The sequence below is a fragment of the Neoarius graeffei genome, chromosome 25 (assembly GCF_027579695.1).
Source record: "Neoarius graeffei isolate fNeoGra1 chromosome 25, fNeoGra1.pri, whole genome shotgun sequence".
NCBI classification, from domain to species: domain Eukaryota; kingdom Metazoa; phylum Chordata; class Actinopteri; order Siluriformes; family Ariidae; genus Neoarius; species Neoarius graeffei.
In genome coordinates, this window is record NC_083593.1 from 36,334,849 (window position 1) to 36,352,512 (window position 17,664).

Below are 17,664 nucleotides of genomic sequence, written 5' to 3' on the forward strand. Positions count from 1 at the left end.
AGTTAGCTCATATTAGATAGATTCAGCATTATCAGTGAAAATAAGTATAATAAAAACAGCATTTATATCAAATACGATATCATACAGTTATTTGTGACCATGTTGAAGTTCTTGGCATGCGTGTGCACATGCGCAAGGAGATATCCAGATGGTATTTACCACCCTGGTGAATAGGAGCGTGAATTAGAAATTTCATTTAGTTAACGCACACGGACACACATCACACAAAAAGAAAGGCTTTAGTAATGGCGTTATGCAATAATCGGGCAGGAATTAAAAGTCCCGTTCCTTTTCCTTCATTTGATTTTTTTTTCTCCTGCACTTTTTACTCTCTTAATCTCTTATGTAGTCCTATAAATGACATAATTTATGATCAAGTTGCTTACGTTCAAAGTGAAAAACATGAACGCAGTTTGTATATTTCATCCTGATGGTTCTTAGCCTGACCTCACATTTAAATCTGACTTGACATGATACAAACAACACGCCATCATGATTAAGGGGCCGAGGAATAGGAGTCCCGAATACAAAATAAATCTTAAATATCATTTATCCACTACAAATGACCCAATCATACCATTCAAGGGAATTTGGGACAACTTCAGAATGAGATATTTACCCTGTAGGCATGACTTAAACAGCTTTTATATTTATTCTGACCTTGGAATTAGATGATTTGGACTTTTTGGCAGAGGTATGTCTCACACACACACACACATTTTTTATCTATCTATTAATACTATTTATTTATTTATTTATTTATTTCACCAGTCACTTTAAAGGTAGACTGCCTTTCAGATTTTTCAAGTGTAGGTCATGAAAAGAATTTTCCCCGATACCCAGTTATTTTTGTTTAGTGGACCGAAAGCTACTGAATTTGAATCACAGACTTCCAATTTTATTAGGTTTTTTAAAAATAGAACAATGAATGAATTTAGGCCCACGTGGCCCTAAATTCTCCGCTATTTTTTCCTGCTTCACCATGACCCAATTCAAGATACTATGTCATGCATGACGTGGTGGGCTTTCCCCGTTCGCGCAAAGTATTGTGGGATACAAATTTGAAACAGGAGAGAAAAATGGAGGATGTGAGTTAAACGTGAAACGAAACGAAATACGTAAAACGAAATGGAAAGCGAGAAGAAAAGACGTTATGTTGCGAAGGAAAGGAAACGCAGGACCAAACTAATAAATATCGCCCGTCAGCGAGCACCTCGGTGTGATCAGCTGTTCGTTTAGCGACAGAATGATGTAACTGTCAGTGCACGGTCAAAGGTAAGCGTTCACATGCGCACACGGACTTCCTCTGTCTGCTTGACTGCACGAAGCAGGCGATTTCATGCACATTATTTGCTCGGGAATCCGCTCAAATTAAATAACTTCCCAGCCACAGAATGGTCTGGGTTTTTTCTCTTTTTTTGAGATATTACAGAAATAAACATATATCACAATGACCAAATTTCAGAGGGAACTAAATTTCACCGATTTTATGAAATTGAAAGGCCGTCTCGCTTTAATAGGAACACCTGTACCCCGGCTCATTCATACAGTTATCCAGTCAGCCAATTACATGGCAGAAGTGCAGTGCATAAAAACATGCAGATACAGCTCAAGAGCTTAAGCTAATGTTCACGTCAAACAGCACAAAATATGATCTCAGTGACTTTGACTGCAGCCTGGTCCTTGGTGCCAGACAGACTGGTTTGAGTATTTCAGAAACTGCTCATCTCCTGGGATTTTAATCTAAAAATATTCTCTACAGAGAATTTACACAGAATTCCATTAAGGGGCAGTTCTGCAGATGGAAACTCTTTATTATTAATGAGTGAGGTCAGAGGAGAAAGGCTCCAGTAACTCAAATAATCATTCTTTATCACAGAACACACAATACGCCAAACCTTGTGGCAGATGGGCTACAACAGTAGAAGGATCAGGGACGTAGCTAAGATTTTTTCAAAGGGGGATGTCACACACTGACTGGCAGCCTGAGGACATACCCGCAGGCTTGTAAATGAAAAAATACATTGAATACATTTGAGAAAATAACGCGGTCTTTGCATCATTCTTTCATCTCATGTTGTGAGCTGTCGGACAATGATTAGGCCAAATTAGCTTTATCCGGCAGTGTATGGATAGCGGCTCGACATCTTACCCTAGTCAACCGATGCAAATCTCTCTATTCTTGTTGTCTTACTGCTCATCGGCCAAAATGTTTCTAAGTAAAAGGCGTCGTGGATGACGAATGGCAAAGATGTCAATGATCTTGTCAATGTCGATCGCTCTGTCATAGTGTATGTTCATCAACGCCAGTCCCAACTATGAAAAATATGTAACAAAAAATAATTACCATTGCTAGTTTTAGGTAGCTTAGAAACCGGCTCTTTCATTATTGCTGTTTCTTCCACGTTTTCTTCACTTAGCTCCGAAGCCACAAAATGCAACTTTGATGGAAAAATATCTATAATAAATTGCTTACCTCTTTTCACGTCGAAAGGAGGAAAGTTTCGCTTGTTTTGACATGGCGAATTATTAACACGAGGAAATACTCATAATTCGCAAATAAAAAGACTGCAGCTACACTGGCAGCTTGACCATGCTTTCTAGTGCGATCGTGTTGCGCTTGCGCAGAACTGGGTTTTCACACCCAAACCTCAGGAAGTCCATACAAGGTTATAGAAACTCTAATGAGGCTGAGGTGGCAATCTAGTTGAAAAAAAAAAAAAGTTAGAAAAATTACAGTGGGCGCTTTCCTAATATTCTTATGCGGCTATTGAAAAAATGTATGTCCGACAAAAGGGGGGGTCACAGGCACCCCAGGACCTCCCCTAGCTATGCCCCTGAGGATACATCGGGTTCCACGCCTGTCAGTCAAAAACAGGATACAGTGGCAGAGTTTCACCAAAACTAGACTGTGGTAGATTGAGAAAACGATACACAATTCACCTTCTTAAATAATGTAACAGGTCACTCCCTAGTGAGAAATAGAGAACAGATCAGGCCAAGGTACCGTAGTTTATGTTTATGCATGGCTTGTACAGAACCAAAAGCTATATCATAGGTTTGTCTGATGAATAAGATGAAATCAAACTACTGTAAATGCTATCATAACGTAAAAATATCATATAGACACGAGTGTTTTACTGGGAAATACAGCACTCATTTTTCATATGAACTACATCCGGGACATTGAGTAACATATTTTTCAATATGTCACTCATGAGGAAATCGATGAATTGTTTTGATAAATTTGGGTACTTTTTGTTTGTGAATGTGTCTATATAATAAAAGGAACATCACATGTTGGCTTGAAGATATGAACTTTATCCTCACGTGTTGAAAAACTTGTATTTTTCAGACAAAATACATCGCAGATCTGAGTGATATATTTAACAGTTATTCCACAAAATCAAGTCGTACATGAGCTCAGTGGCGCAAAAACGGGGTATGCTCTATATGCGGTGCATATGGGTGCTCCGCCGGGGGGGGCGCCAAAACAAGGGAGGGACAAAAAATCATCATGCTATGTTTTAAAACTACTCTTGTGCTTTTAACTCTTGGCTATGCTCAAAATATTCTGCTTAAAATAGTAAAGAAACGTCCAACGTCCCTTTACTTTCCACAGCTTAGGCTACTCACTGTGGAAGAAGGGGGGAGGAGAGGAGGGGGGAGGAGAAGTGTGTGTGGGGGGTGCTGCTGAGCGCTCCATACAGTAGCTGTCGCCCATAGACCGGGTGATTGTTTAAGGCTACGTTTACACTAGACCGTATCTGTCTCATTTTCTTTGCGGATGCACTGTCCGTTTACATTAAACCGCCTGGAAACGGGAATCCGCCAGCGTCCACGTATTCAATCCAGATCGTGTCAGCTCCGGTGCTGTGTAAACATTCAAAATACGCGGATATGCTGTGCTGAGCTCTAGCTGGCGTCTCATTGGACAACGTCACTGTGACATCCACCTTCCTGATTCGCTGGTGTTGGTCATGTGACGCGACTGCTGAAAAACGGCGCGGACTTCCGCCTTGTATCACCTTTCATTAAAGAGTATAAGAGTATGAAAATACTGCAAATACTGATGCAAATACTGCCCATTGTGTAGTTATGATTGTCTTTAGGCTTGCCATCCTTCCACTTGCAAGTAGTAAGTGATATGCGCTGGGATCTCACACACAGCGGCTCAGTCCCGAATCGTGGCTTGTGCACTTCACTCGCGCGCTGTGTGAGCTGCGCAGGGCCAGAGTGCGCACCCTCCAGAGGGCACTCGCTGTTCAGGGCGGAGTGATTTGGAGCGCAGGATGCCTGCGGAGCTGAGCGTATCCGCGTATTGGCGTTGCTGTGTGCACGGCTAACGGATTTAGTGTAAACACGAATCGTTTTAAGAACGTTAATCTGATGATCCGCTGATTCGACGTAATGTAAATGTAGCCTAAGGCAGGATGGAGAAAGCGAAAAAAGTTATCAGGTGCCCAAGTTAGGAAGAGAAAGAAAGAAAAGGAGAAGGCATGTGAGGGGATGCGCCAAAAAATGTTGACGTGGATGAAAGACAGTAGCGGGTATGGACTATGATGGAAACAGATCTTGTGTTCAGGGTCAGGGATTAGGCTATGAAGTTCACAGAAGACTAGATAGTGCTGCACTGGCCTGGCTAGCTGAAATTGTATAGCGATTTAGCATATTGCATAGCTGACCCTGATGCACACAGGCTATGGGCAAGGATTTAGTACCCGTTTGTCAAACTGATTGAAATGTGGTGTCTGCGTGAATGCAACAATCGTTAATGTCGGTCGGACAAGCACCTGATTATGCAATCACCATTCATGGATAGCTAGCTAACTCTGGCTTGTGTAACAGAAAGTCAGATTAGTTCATTTCCATAATAAATAATCTGGCGCGGTCTATTTCCTTTGATTCTATACTTGACAAATGGGCGAGTGCCAAGGCGCGGCATGTTACAATTTAGTTCCTTCCTATCCTTTGGCCAGTGACGGACTGGATAGTAACAAAATACTTTTAGTACAAAGCATAATTAGTTGCTGTTTAGTTTTGTACAAAGTAAAATTAGTTGCTGTACTAACTTACCTTTTTGAAGTATTTGTATTTTACTGAAGTAGTTGCATTTTGGTACTTGAACTCTACTACATTTGGGTCAAAGATGAAATATCTTACTTTTTGTTTTACTCCATTTTCTTACTTTTTCCTTTTAACACCCTGACTGGTGTTCTGGACATTGTGTAAATGTTTTGTGCTATGAGTACCTCAGTTGTTATAGTAAGATGTTTAAATAAACTTCAGTGAACTGTAAAATGTGCATATATATAGGCACAGTGGTGTTGTGGTTAGCGCTGTCGCCTCACAGCAAGAAGGTCCGGGTTCGAGCCCCGTGGCCGGCGAGGGCCTTTCTGTGCGGAGTTTGCATGTTCTCCCCGTGTCCGCGTGGGTTTCCTCCGGGTGCTCCGGTTTCCCCCACAGTCCAAAGACATGCAGGTTAGATTAACTGGTGACTCTAAATTGACCGTAGGTGTGAATGTGAGTGTGAATGGTTGTCTGTGTCTATGTGTCAGCCCTGTGATGACCTGGCGACTTGTCCAGGGTGTACCCCGCCTTTCGCCCATAGTCAGCTGGGATAGGCTCCAGCTTGCCTGCGACCCTGTAGAACAGGATAAAGTGGCTACAGATAATGAGATGATATATATGTGTGTGTGGGGGGGGGCGGCGCCAAAATTGTTGCTGCATACACCCCAAAAAGTGGGTAGTTGCGCCCCTGCATGAGCTGATAGCCGATGTGGCGCGTAGCACCGAATTGGCTATAAACCATGTATGCTGAGATTGAGTTAACTGTTATTATATCCACATTCACTGGATTTTGAGAAACAGACCATTTTTATTTTTTGCAAATTCAATAAATAAAAACTTTATACAAAATGTCCAGCAAAATCATTTCTGCTTAGCAGACACGTGACAAATTGCATACGTGTAATTTAATGCTTAAAGATGAAGACTGTAATCAAACCAGTGAAATGACAGTAGCAATTTGTGAAAAATGCTATAATAATAATTCTTGAAAAAAAAACCAAAAAAAAAAAAAAAAAACATTCTTACCATCAAATACTTTTTCCATATTTTGTTGCCCTTTTTTCTTTTTTGGGGTTTTGTTTTCCAGTAGAGTTTTTTATTTCGTCCTCGGTTGGTTCAGCAACATGCTCCGCCATTTTGTTTTTCTCTACTCACGGTATATGAGCTGATAGCCTAGTAGTAGAGTAGCCAATCAGAGTGCGTGATTGCTCATATCCTGTGAATGTGGACAGAATATTTCCCAAAATTTCAATCCGATGACATCACTCCCAGTCTTTTCCCACTGAAGTGACACACGCTGTCAAAATGGCGAACTGGTTCAAAATTAAAATTCTTTTGATTAACTTGCATATTTTTTGTGAATGTGTCCATATAATATATAGAACATTACACAGTGGTGTGAAGATATTAAGTTTATCTTCTTGTGTTGAAAAATATTTCATAAAAATATCCATTCACCACTCAAAAAATAAACTTCATATCTTTACGCCACCATATAATATCCTCTATTATATATAGAATATATTTTGTGTTGGCCCTGTGATGGATTGGCAACCTGTCCAGGGTGTACCCTGCCTCTTGCCCAATGTCAGCAACCTGCGATGGATAATCAGTATAGACAATGAATGAATGAATAGAATATATTTTGAAGTTTATACAGTAAATATTATATCCACGAATACTTTCACTAAACTAGAGGATCAACCACCACTCATACATACAGATTATTAAGAAGAAGTGAAACAGAGAAAGAGCGAGTCAGATTATTGGTGAGGTTCCACCCGAGAAGGCTCAATATCAGTCACTGATCCAGCCCACACTGCATCTGGCTCTGGACTGGGACTATTCCTGATCCTCCACACATCTGTTTCAATGCCCCTTGTGCACAAGTATACTGCATTATGTAGCCCGAATTCATTCGTCCTTATATCTTGTGTTCTCCAGGTCAGGTCTTTGCCTGGCTCTGTTCTGGTGTATTATCATGGATTTCATATTCACTGTTTCAGCAGGTACAAACAATGAATCCTAGATAAGCACAAATAATACAGCATTTACTGCATGTACTTTACAACCTCCGATCCTCGATCTGGATCAAGACAGACAGATGGACAGATACAGAGAAGCACGATGAACGACTAGCAATCAAATAACAAGAACAGTTACCCTGTAAACTGTCGTGTGGTGTGTTAATGAACATTAAGGTACAGCATCGAGGGAAGGCTTTTGTGACATGCAACAATCAACAGTGACAGCTGCATCCGCAGAGCTCTGAAGATGTGCTGCAAAACACTTACATATCCCCAAACCAGTATTGTCGCATCCTTGCTTAGATGTGTACCAAAGAACTGCTGCTGTAATCATAAAGCCTGTCCTGTGATCGTTCCAGGATTCATTTACAATGTGCTCACACTGGACAACAAACCTAGTGGAGAGCTGTAGAAGGGTAGGGATTTATAATATCACCATCTGGTGCCACCCAGAAAAGGATGAGTTTCCTTTTGAGTCTGAGTTATTTTATACATGGCTTAAAGGACTTTTTCAACATTGTTCAACACGACCTCTTCTGCATATGTTTGATGAGACATACAAGAATTTTTTTCCATCTTTCCCTATATGAATAAAGGAATATAAACCCATTTAAACTGAGATTTCAATGAAAATTATAAGGGCAGTTGTGGAATGCATCAATAAATGTATATTTGAACACTGTTTTACTGAATTATCCAGTCAAAGGTATTTAAAATTGTTAAGTAAATTCTAAACGAGATCATTAATGATGGCATAGTTCACTCCGGCCCCGTCTAGTCCAGACGGAACGATCTAAAGTGGGCCACCTTGCGCAATAAATGTTGCAAGCTATATACACTATATACATGCTACATATAAATGCTATATACACCCTAGGAATACCGACCTATTTGCCATAAAGAATCCAAAATGGCGAGGAATTGACCAAGAAGAAGCGATTTTTGTTGAACCGCACATTAAGGCTTAATTAGTCCATAACTTTATTAATAATTGTAATTAAGCAAATCTGGGTATAAGTTATATGCACCCTAGGTACCCCTACCTTCATGCCAGAAAGAATCAAAATCGGTGAAGAATTGAGGGAGAAGAAGCGATTTTTCTTGAACTGCTCATTAGGACTTAATTACGCCATATCTTCATTATTAATTGCAATTATGCAAATTTGGCTAGAAGCTATATGCACCCCAGGCAGACCTACCTTCCTACCAAAAATAATAATAATCAGTGAAGAATTGAGAGAGAAGAAGTGATTTTTGTGAAATGTGGATGACGACGGATGACAGACAACACATGATGGCATAAACTCATCACCTGTCGGCTGGATGAACTAATAAAGGGCTATAATTTTCTAAATCAAAGTATACTTTTTCCTTTCAGAGATGAAACTATTACTTCTGAGTGAAGAATATGCAGTTATGTGTTACAAATGTAGAGTTTTATTGTTTTCTTATAACCTTACACTCTAATTGTTGTAACTTTGAATTCATGTTGTAGTCAGATTTCTAAAATGTTTACTGTCATAATTCAACAACTGTCTTAGATGTGAGTTTTGTGGAAATTCTTTACACTTTACAATAAGTTTATTTAATTAATGCTTAAGCACTAACTAACTGCGTAGTAAGCAATCAAGTGGTACCATAGTAGTTCTTAGTGTTGTAGGACTTGAGACCAATCTCAAGGCCACTTCTTGAACGTCTCAGTCTTGTCACGGAATCGACCGCATTTATACTCGGCCTTGTCTCAAGCTCAGACAGAGAGGACTCGGGATTTTATTTCAAGACCAGTCAATACCACAACTGTGGGGATTTCATGAAATTGCCTTTGCATTGTCTGATTTATTTGTCAACACTGTTACTGTGATTGGATGTAAAATTTCCTGCTTCAAATGTGACCAGTAACGTGACTCATTGCTAATTTGAAATTTTAGTTCCTGTTAATGGCTGTCACTCCTCCCCGCCCCCTTTACACACACTGGTCCGGTCCTGGTCTTGACTCGGTCTCGCCCTGCTTTGGTCTTGGTCTTGACTTGATCTCAAGCCCTCAAAGTCTTGGTCTTGCAGCAGACTCAGGACTTGAGAAAATTTTGCGTCATCCTACGCATTTGGGGAGCCATATTGCAAATATTTCCAATATAATAACCTCTCTTCAGGAAACATCATTAGATGGGCTAAGAACTGCATGGACTGAAGAACTTGGTTTTGAGATTCCTGGATATTTCTGGGAATGTGCTCTGGAAAGAATTAATGGAACATCGTCCTGTGCCCGGCTTAGCCTGATACAATTCAAAGTCTTTCATAGAATTTACTACACTAAATCTAAACTTTCAAAAATTTATGACAATATTAATGACAGGTGTGAGCGCTGCAATTCTGCGCCAGCAAATATGACTCATATGTTCTGGACCTGCCCTAAGTTAATTGAATTTTGGTCATCTATCTGTAAAACACTAAATGATGCATTTCACACTAAAGTAAAACCATCTGCAGATATGGCCATCTTTGGAGTATTGGTTGACGAGCACACACTAACCATTGACAAGATGAATGCTTTTGCTTTTGCATCTTTGATAGCCCGCAGGAATATAGTTTTACATTGGAAAACCCCTGAACCACCTAAAGCGTCTGTCTGGCTCACTGAATTAATGTTTTTCTTGAAATTAGAGAAAATTAAATACTTTACTAGAGGTTCAACAAGACAATTTCACAAGACATGGGACCCTTTGATTGAGCACTTTAAAAATCTTAAAACCCTTCCATAAACCTATGAAGCCCTGAGATATACTATTGATCCGGCCTAACTAATGACATGTTTATGAATAGGTAATGACCCAATTGTCTGTCATTATTATCCTAATTTATTTTTTATTTATATTATTATTTTGTTTTTAGTATTATTATTATTGACAATTATATGTTTCTTGTTTGTTTGTTTTGTTATTATTATTTATTTATCTATTTATTTTCTCAAGTTATTTATTTAACTTTTTGCACAGTCAGTGTATTCTATTTAACTTGACATTCTATACTTATGTGTTTCTTTTTGTCTTTCACAGCAGTATACGAGTGTTGTGAGTGGGGTTTGGTTGTTGGGGAAAAAAAAAAAAAAAAACGAATCTAATTCAAGATATTGTAACTAAATGCATATCACTTCAGCTTTCTTGAATAAAAAATATAATGCAAAAAAAAAAAAAAGTCTTGGTCTTGATACACTTTGCTCATGATTTAGTCTCGGTTGAGGTGGTCTTGACTACAACACGAGTAGTTCTTGACTAATTATTGATCACTATAATAAACTACTATGTTGACTACAGTAAGTAATTAATGACTGTTACTCTATCCACATTCACTGGATATAAGCAATCCCATGCTCTGATTGGCTACTCTACTACTAGGATATCAGCTCATATACCGTGAGTAGAGAAAAACAAAATGGCGGCGCGTGTTGCTGAACCAACCAAGGACGAAATAAAAACAATACTTGAATAAACCCCAATAAATACAAAAAAAAGCAACAAAATATGGAATGAAAGTATTTGATAGTAAGAACGTATCTTTATTTTTCAAGAATTATTATTATCGCATTTTTCATAAATTGCTACTGTCATTTCGCCGGTTTGTTTACATTCTAAGCAGAAATGATTTTGTCGGACGTTTTGTATACAGTTTTTATTTATCAAATTTGCAAAAAAATGTAAATAAAAATGCTCTGTTTCTTAAAATCCAGTGAATGGGGATGGAATAAAACAATTATTCCACTCAATCTCATCGTACACGGTTTATAGCTCATATATGATTTGATTTCGTGGAATAACTGTTAAATATTACATTACTATGCTGAAAAAAAACCCCTAAGGAGTTGTTATCCAATTTTGAACCGCTGTGTGATTTACATGTATCAGTGTTGGACACTGTCTTTATTTTGTCATTGCAGAAGTATTAATGACTGAGACTTTAATATTAACTATTATTCTTTGTGCCACTACAAGTAAAATGATAAATCGTGCTTTAATGATCACTAATTGACCTATAACTGTGTGTATGTCTGCTGATTATTTCAGCGGCATACGTGAATCTTTGGTGTTGCAGTGCAGTTGTTAACCCCAGGTATGGGCAAGGGTGATGATAAATGACCACCTTCTACACACTCAGGACTGAAACTAGGTGCAAAGTTGTATATGAGACCACATCTCTTGACAAAACCATCCGTTATTTCTTCTTAACAATCAGAAGGCAAAGATATTGTGGCTATCTGACTATACACCCATCCATTATCAGTAGCCGCTTATCCTGTCCTACAGGGTCGCAGGCAAGCTGGAGCCTATCCCAGCTGACTACGAGCGAGAGGCGGGGCACACCCTGGACAAGTCACCAGTTTATCACAGGGGCTATCTGACTACTATTTTTAAAAAAGGACAGAAAACAAGGGCGACACGGTGGTGTAGTGGTTAGCGCTGTCGCCTCACGGCAAGAAGGTCCGGGTTCGAGCCCCGTGGCCGGCGAGGGCCTTTCTGTGTGGAGTTTGCACGTTCTCCCCGTGTCCGCGTGGGTTTCCTCCGGGTGCTCCGGTTTCCCCCACAGTCCAAAGACATGCAGGTTAGGTTAACTGGTGACTCTAAATTGACCGTAGGTGTGAATGTGAGTGTGAATGGTTGTCTGTGTGTATGTGTCAGCCCTGTGATGACCTGGCGACTTGTCCAGGGTGTACCCCGCCTTTCACCCGTAGTCAGCTGGGATAGGCTCCAGCTTGCCTGCGACCCTGTAGGACAGGATAAAGCGGGCTAGAGATAATGAGATGAGATGAGGACAGAAAACACTCTCTCTTTATCAATGTCAATATTTTTACTCTTAAAGTATATCCATGACTGATATCGCATAATCAAATACATTATTGTTAAAACCTGAGAGCCGTCATCTGGAAGCAGTTTCTCAGCATGCCTTTCGTTTGTCACCTCTATCTGGTCTAGTTAGTGCAAAACTGCATAGCATGCACACTGAGCTGCATCACAGATACCCGGGTCCATGTGAATACCCCCCTTGAAGAACGGGCCACCCGAGGTGGGAGCGAGCAGTTGAAAGTAAGCATTCGCTACAAAAAGTGCACACGCTCGCATATAACATGGAACAGAGGCTATTTACAGTATGTGTATGGCATGGATTTTAGGCTTTAATGAATATAAAGACAGCTGGGAGTCTTATGATATGACAGTGTGCTCGGCAACATGTAGGACAGCTGGCAATTTAATAAGATAAGCATAATCCACATCAGAGGCAAATAAAGTACTGAGTGTGTGTGATTCTGGTCTGTTCTATTCTTGGTTTTGAGATTTCGTGTTTATTAGGATGTCGCAGTGTTCTCAAACAGACAACAGCAGAAATAACGTCGATCTATCTGTATACCGCAGCTCAACATGTCTATAGGTTTGAGACATTTTGTCAAAATCGCTGACTAATAATGTTACATGAGAGCAAAATCATATTAGTGTACCCGGTGTGTAAAAGATGATGAATTGCCAGGACTCAAACAAATCTTGTTTGAGAAAAAAAAAAAAAAAAAAAGAAATGTAGGCATGGCTGCAGTTCAGAATAGGTGGAAGTGTATAATATAATATAATATAATATAATATAATATAATATAATATATCTCATCTCATCATCTCTAGCCACTTTATCCTTCTACAGGGTCGCAGGCAAGCTGGAGCCTATCCCAGCTGACTACGGGCGAAAGGCGGGGTACACCCTGGACAAGTCGCCAGGTCATCACAGGGCTGACACATAGACACAGACAACCATTCACACTCACATTCACACCTACGGTCAATTTAGAGTCACCAGTTAACCTAACCTGCATGTCTTTGGACTGTGGGGGAAACCGGAGCACCCGGAGGAAACCCACGCGGACACGGGGAGAACATGCAAACTCCACACAGAAAGGCCCTCGCCGGCCCCGGGGCTCGAACCCAGGACCTTCTTGCTGTGAGGCGACAGCGCTAACCACTACACCACCGTGCCGCCCATAATATAATATAATATAATATAATATAATATAATATAATATAATATAATATAATATAATATAATATATTTTGTGTATGTCTGTGTGTATTCCAAATATTCAAAGTACATCAAATTACTGTATACTGTGACCCTTGTAACAAAAAAAAAAGTGTTGTTAGTAAAGGCCAAAATGATAAGAGAAAGAAAAATCCATTGAGCTAATGCAATTTGGTAATAAATAAATAAATAAATAAATGTGTATCAAAAACCAACAAGACGACAGCAATATTTAGTGGATTTAAATTTCCTCCACGGGACTGGTAAGCGAGTGCAGAACTTGCTGCATTGCGTGGGTGCTCACACATAATATGAAAGAAAGAGGGAGACAAATGAGTTGTCCAGCAGTTCAGTGCATTCGGGGCAATGAGCGAGGGACATGCTTAATTCTCATGCTTCATTATTGTATGGAAAGGCAGAAGAGGAGCTCATTCCATGTAGCTCCGACTGCCAATGTTATGCAAATTAGCGTGAGCTTGGACGTGTCAGAAATTGGCAGAGGGTATAATTATGCTGGCTTCAGTTTACCTAAAAAACCTCGACAATGGAGCTGCCATGCCCACACGATCTCAGAACATGTTTTAATTACAACTGACAGCACGCCATGACAAATAACAGCGACTTACTTTTCTGCTGATGTCTTGTTTTTGAAATTGGACCACTCCATATCATATTAGACTGAAAAATCTGAGCAAGTGAATGACATGATTCCAGAAAGCATCCTCATCTCAGTATCGGCCTTGATACTGAAATGACCAAACCATTAATAATGATCAAACAGTGAGCTGCAATTAAAGTTATTACTTGCTGATGATCTAACAAGAAATACCTAATAATCTTTTCTGAACTGAAAATGAACACAAGTTTTAAACCCTTTAAAACTCAATGCTAAAGACGAATCTGGTATTTGCCACATTTCAAAATGTCACATCACTGTATGGACAGGGGCTCCAAGAAAAAAAAAAAAAAAGATCATACTTTGAAAGCAGAATGTCAAGGTCAAAATCAGAGAAATCATAAATAGTGATGGCTCAGTTAACACTTACACTGCTTGCTACATTACATGACTTGTTTCAAGGCGCTGCAAAGGCTGATATTTTCCACGCACATATCACAGATAACAGAATATAAAATTGTTCCATAATCATTATGTTATCAAGTATAGTCCATGCTATCAATCAAAAATTCTTGGAGATGATCTGCAAATCCAAGTGGATTTTAGTGAAGATGATGCACATTAAGGGTGTTGTCTGTACTACTGCATACAATAAAGTGCTGTTGCAGTGCTATATGAATTACATGATATAATCCTTTTCCTGCAAGACACCCCCCCCCCCCCCCCCCCCCCCCACCCCCCCCCCCCCCCCCCCCCCCCCCCCCCCAAGCAAGATCAGGTCATATGTTCAACAGAATCACTGTGTTAAATAAAGACATACAGCGGTGCACGATATGCATACGATGCAGCCAGATGTACTTCTGTGCAATTTGTAGGATTGTTTCTAACACTAATGCCCATACTCACAAAATATTCACTCGGTACAGTTCCAAAATAGTGTTTCTAAGAGTAAAAGTCATTGCAATATAAGATACACCACTTCTTCTTTCTATAATAAAAGATTTGGATGCTGAATGTATGCGCACCCTTGAATATGCAACAAATAGCATCACCTGCAATGGCTGGAAACATGATTTGCTTCATTGTGACACAAGCAATATGCATGAATGAAAATAATCCTTTGAGTACTAATAATTCATCCAAAGTTGTGAAATGTGGTCTACCTGGTTCTGGAGGATAAGTTGTGGGTTAGTTTCACACTGGGTTTGGGAAAAATAGTAATGTAATAATAATAAAGTATGCATGAACTGAACTGCAGGTTCACGCCTTCAGACTGAACAAGAAGGCAAAGCTTCACTGCAGGAAAAAAGAGTCAGACTGGTCCATCACAGATGCCAGGATGCATCGTGATGTAATGCAGTCGATTAATCGTCAGATAACCTGAGCAGGTTGCTGCATTAGTGCACTAGTGAAAGTGCGTTTCTTCTAATCCAGCTCGTAGGATTGAGTGCATGCCCTGGTGCTAATACTTTTTTTTTTTTTCCCCCTCCCGTCGCCATGGCAACATCCTAGCACGTAATCAAACCTGCAGCAGGAACCGGTTATCTTTATCGAAGGAACGATTAATAGGAGCACCCAAATACAGCATGGGTTCCCCTTCAGTGCACCCACTGCAGTCACCTTGCGTTTTCACGCTCGTGTTCACTCAACAAGTGCAAATAGCAGCTGAGACTCCGTGGGTGGACACGGAGGTGTCGCGCGCGCGCGCTCAGTAATATTCATGCACGAAGTATTGACACTACACACGGTGCGAGAGGAAGCATCTGGGGTTCGTACCTTTGTCTCCCCGCGGGAATGTGGGCTCCATTTCCAGAGTTACAGTGGAAACCGGAGGGATTCGCCCATTCTACCGTCAGCTCGCGCCTTCAGCTCCGCCGCACGGAGACGCAGACTGCTTCAGGAGATAAATCTTTGGCGTAAAAAAAGAAACACAAACACGCACAAAGCTTCCCGGTTTCCTGTGTGCGCATGAACTCGTGCGTGTGTGTGTGTGTGCGCGCGCCCAGACGCGCCTAAGCCGTGAGCGCGCGAGCTACCGAATGACAGCGCGGGATTTTCTGGAACTGCAAAAAAGGGTGTCCCCGCTTCCGCGTCATTATCATTCTACCTGCACCGACCGAGGTTAGAGAGCCGATTTAGCCAGGACTTCAGCAAGCTATTTCGTAAATGTCACCTTATATAGCCTCCTACTTGTTGAAATATGATAACCGATTATTCCCCTGTGAGCTGAACAGTCAGGATATCACCACCTCAGAGAAGGGAGTCCCTGTGGTTAATAATAATAATAATAATAATAATAATAATAATAATGGGGGTGGCATGATGGTGTAGTGGTTAGCACTGTTGCCTCACAGCAAGCAGGTCCTGGGTTCGAGCCCCGTGGCCGGCGAGGGCCTTTCTGTGTAGAGTTTGCATGTTCTCCCCATGTCCGCCTGGGTTTCCTCCGGGTGCTCTGGTTTCCCCTACAGTCCAAAGACATGCAGGTTAGACTAATTGGTGGCTCGAAATTGACCGTAGGTGTGAATGTGAGTGTCTATGTGTCAGCCCTGTGATGACCTGGCGACTTGTCCACGGTGTACCCTGCCTCTCACCCATAGTCAGCGGGGATAGGCTCCAGTTTGCCTGCGACCCTGTAGGACAGGATAAGTGGCTACAGATAATGGATAGATGGATAATAAATGGCTTTTTTTTTGCCAGAATTATCCCCTTGATGGGGCGGCACAGTGGTGTAGTGGTTAGCACTGTTGCCTCACAGCAAGAAGGTCCTGGGTTCGAGCCCAGCAGCCGGTGAGGGCTTTTCTGTGTAGAGTTTGCATGTTCTCCCTGTGTCCGCCTGGGTTTCCTCCGGGTACTCTGGTTTCCCCTACAGTCCAAAGACATGCAGGTTAGGCTAATTGGTGGCTCGAAATTGACTGTAGGTGTGAATGTGACTGTGAATGGTTGTTTGTCTCTATCAGCCCAGGGTGTACCCCACCTCTCGCTTATAGTCAGCTGGGATAGGCTCCAGCTTGCCTGCGACCCTGTAGGACAGGATAAGCGACTACAGATAATGGATAATAAATGGCTTTTTTTTTGCCAGAATTATCCCTTTGATAGGGGCGGCACAGTGGTGTAGTGGTTAGCACTGTTGCCTCAAAGCAAGAAGGTCCTGGGTTCGAGCCCAGCAGCCGGTGAGGGCTTTTCTGTGTAGAGTTTGCATGTTCTCCCTGTGTCTGCGTGGGTTTCCTCCAGGTACTCTGGTTTCCCCTACAGTCCAAAGACATGCAGGTTAGGCTAATTGGTGGCTCGAAATTGACTGTAGGTGTGAATGTGACTGTGAATGGTTGTTTGTCTCTATCAGCCCAGGGTGTACCCCACCTCTCGCTTATAGTCAGCTGGGATAGGCTCCAGCTTGCCTGCGACCCTGTAGAACAGGATAAGTGGCTACAGATAATGGATGGATCCCCCTGATACTAAACCTATATACTGGACATCAGGTTGGGCCTTGGGAATCATTCAAACACCTATACAGCCATCCATTATCCATAACCACTTATCCTGTGCAGGATCGTGGGCAAGCTGGAGCCTATCCCTAGTTGACCATGGACAAGTTGCCAAATCATCACAGGACTGATACATAGACAAACAACCATTCACACTCACATTCACTCATATAGTCAATTTAGAGCCACCAAATAGCCTAACCTTTGGGCTATGGGGGAAACCCATGGAGACATGGGGAGAACATGCAAACTCCACACAGAAAGGCCCCCATCGGCCACTGGGCTCAAACCCAGGACTGTGAGGTGACAGTGCTAACCACTACACCACTGTGCTGCCCTACAGCCAATAGAGATTACATGAATTTCACATGTGAATTTTTAGATGTGCATGTTCTCCCTTGGTAGCATGGTGGTGCAG

General features: G+C 41.3%; 1 protein-coding gene across 1 annotated transcript in view; it reads right to left on the minus strand.

The window, feature by feature from the left end:
- The window catches only part of LOC132872992 (cortexin-3), a 29,364-nt gene extending 13,645 nt beyond the window's left edge, over positions 1–15,719 (minus strand). The window contains exon 1 of the mRNA XM_060908150.1: positions 15,541–15,719. Coding sequence (XP_060764133.1) covers positions 15,541–15,571 — 31 coding nt within the window. The 5' untranslated portion in view covers positions 15,572–15,719. The remainder of the gene's footprint in view (positions 1–15,540) is intronic.
- Positions 15,720–17,664: the final 1,945 nt, after the last annotated feature.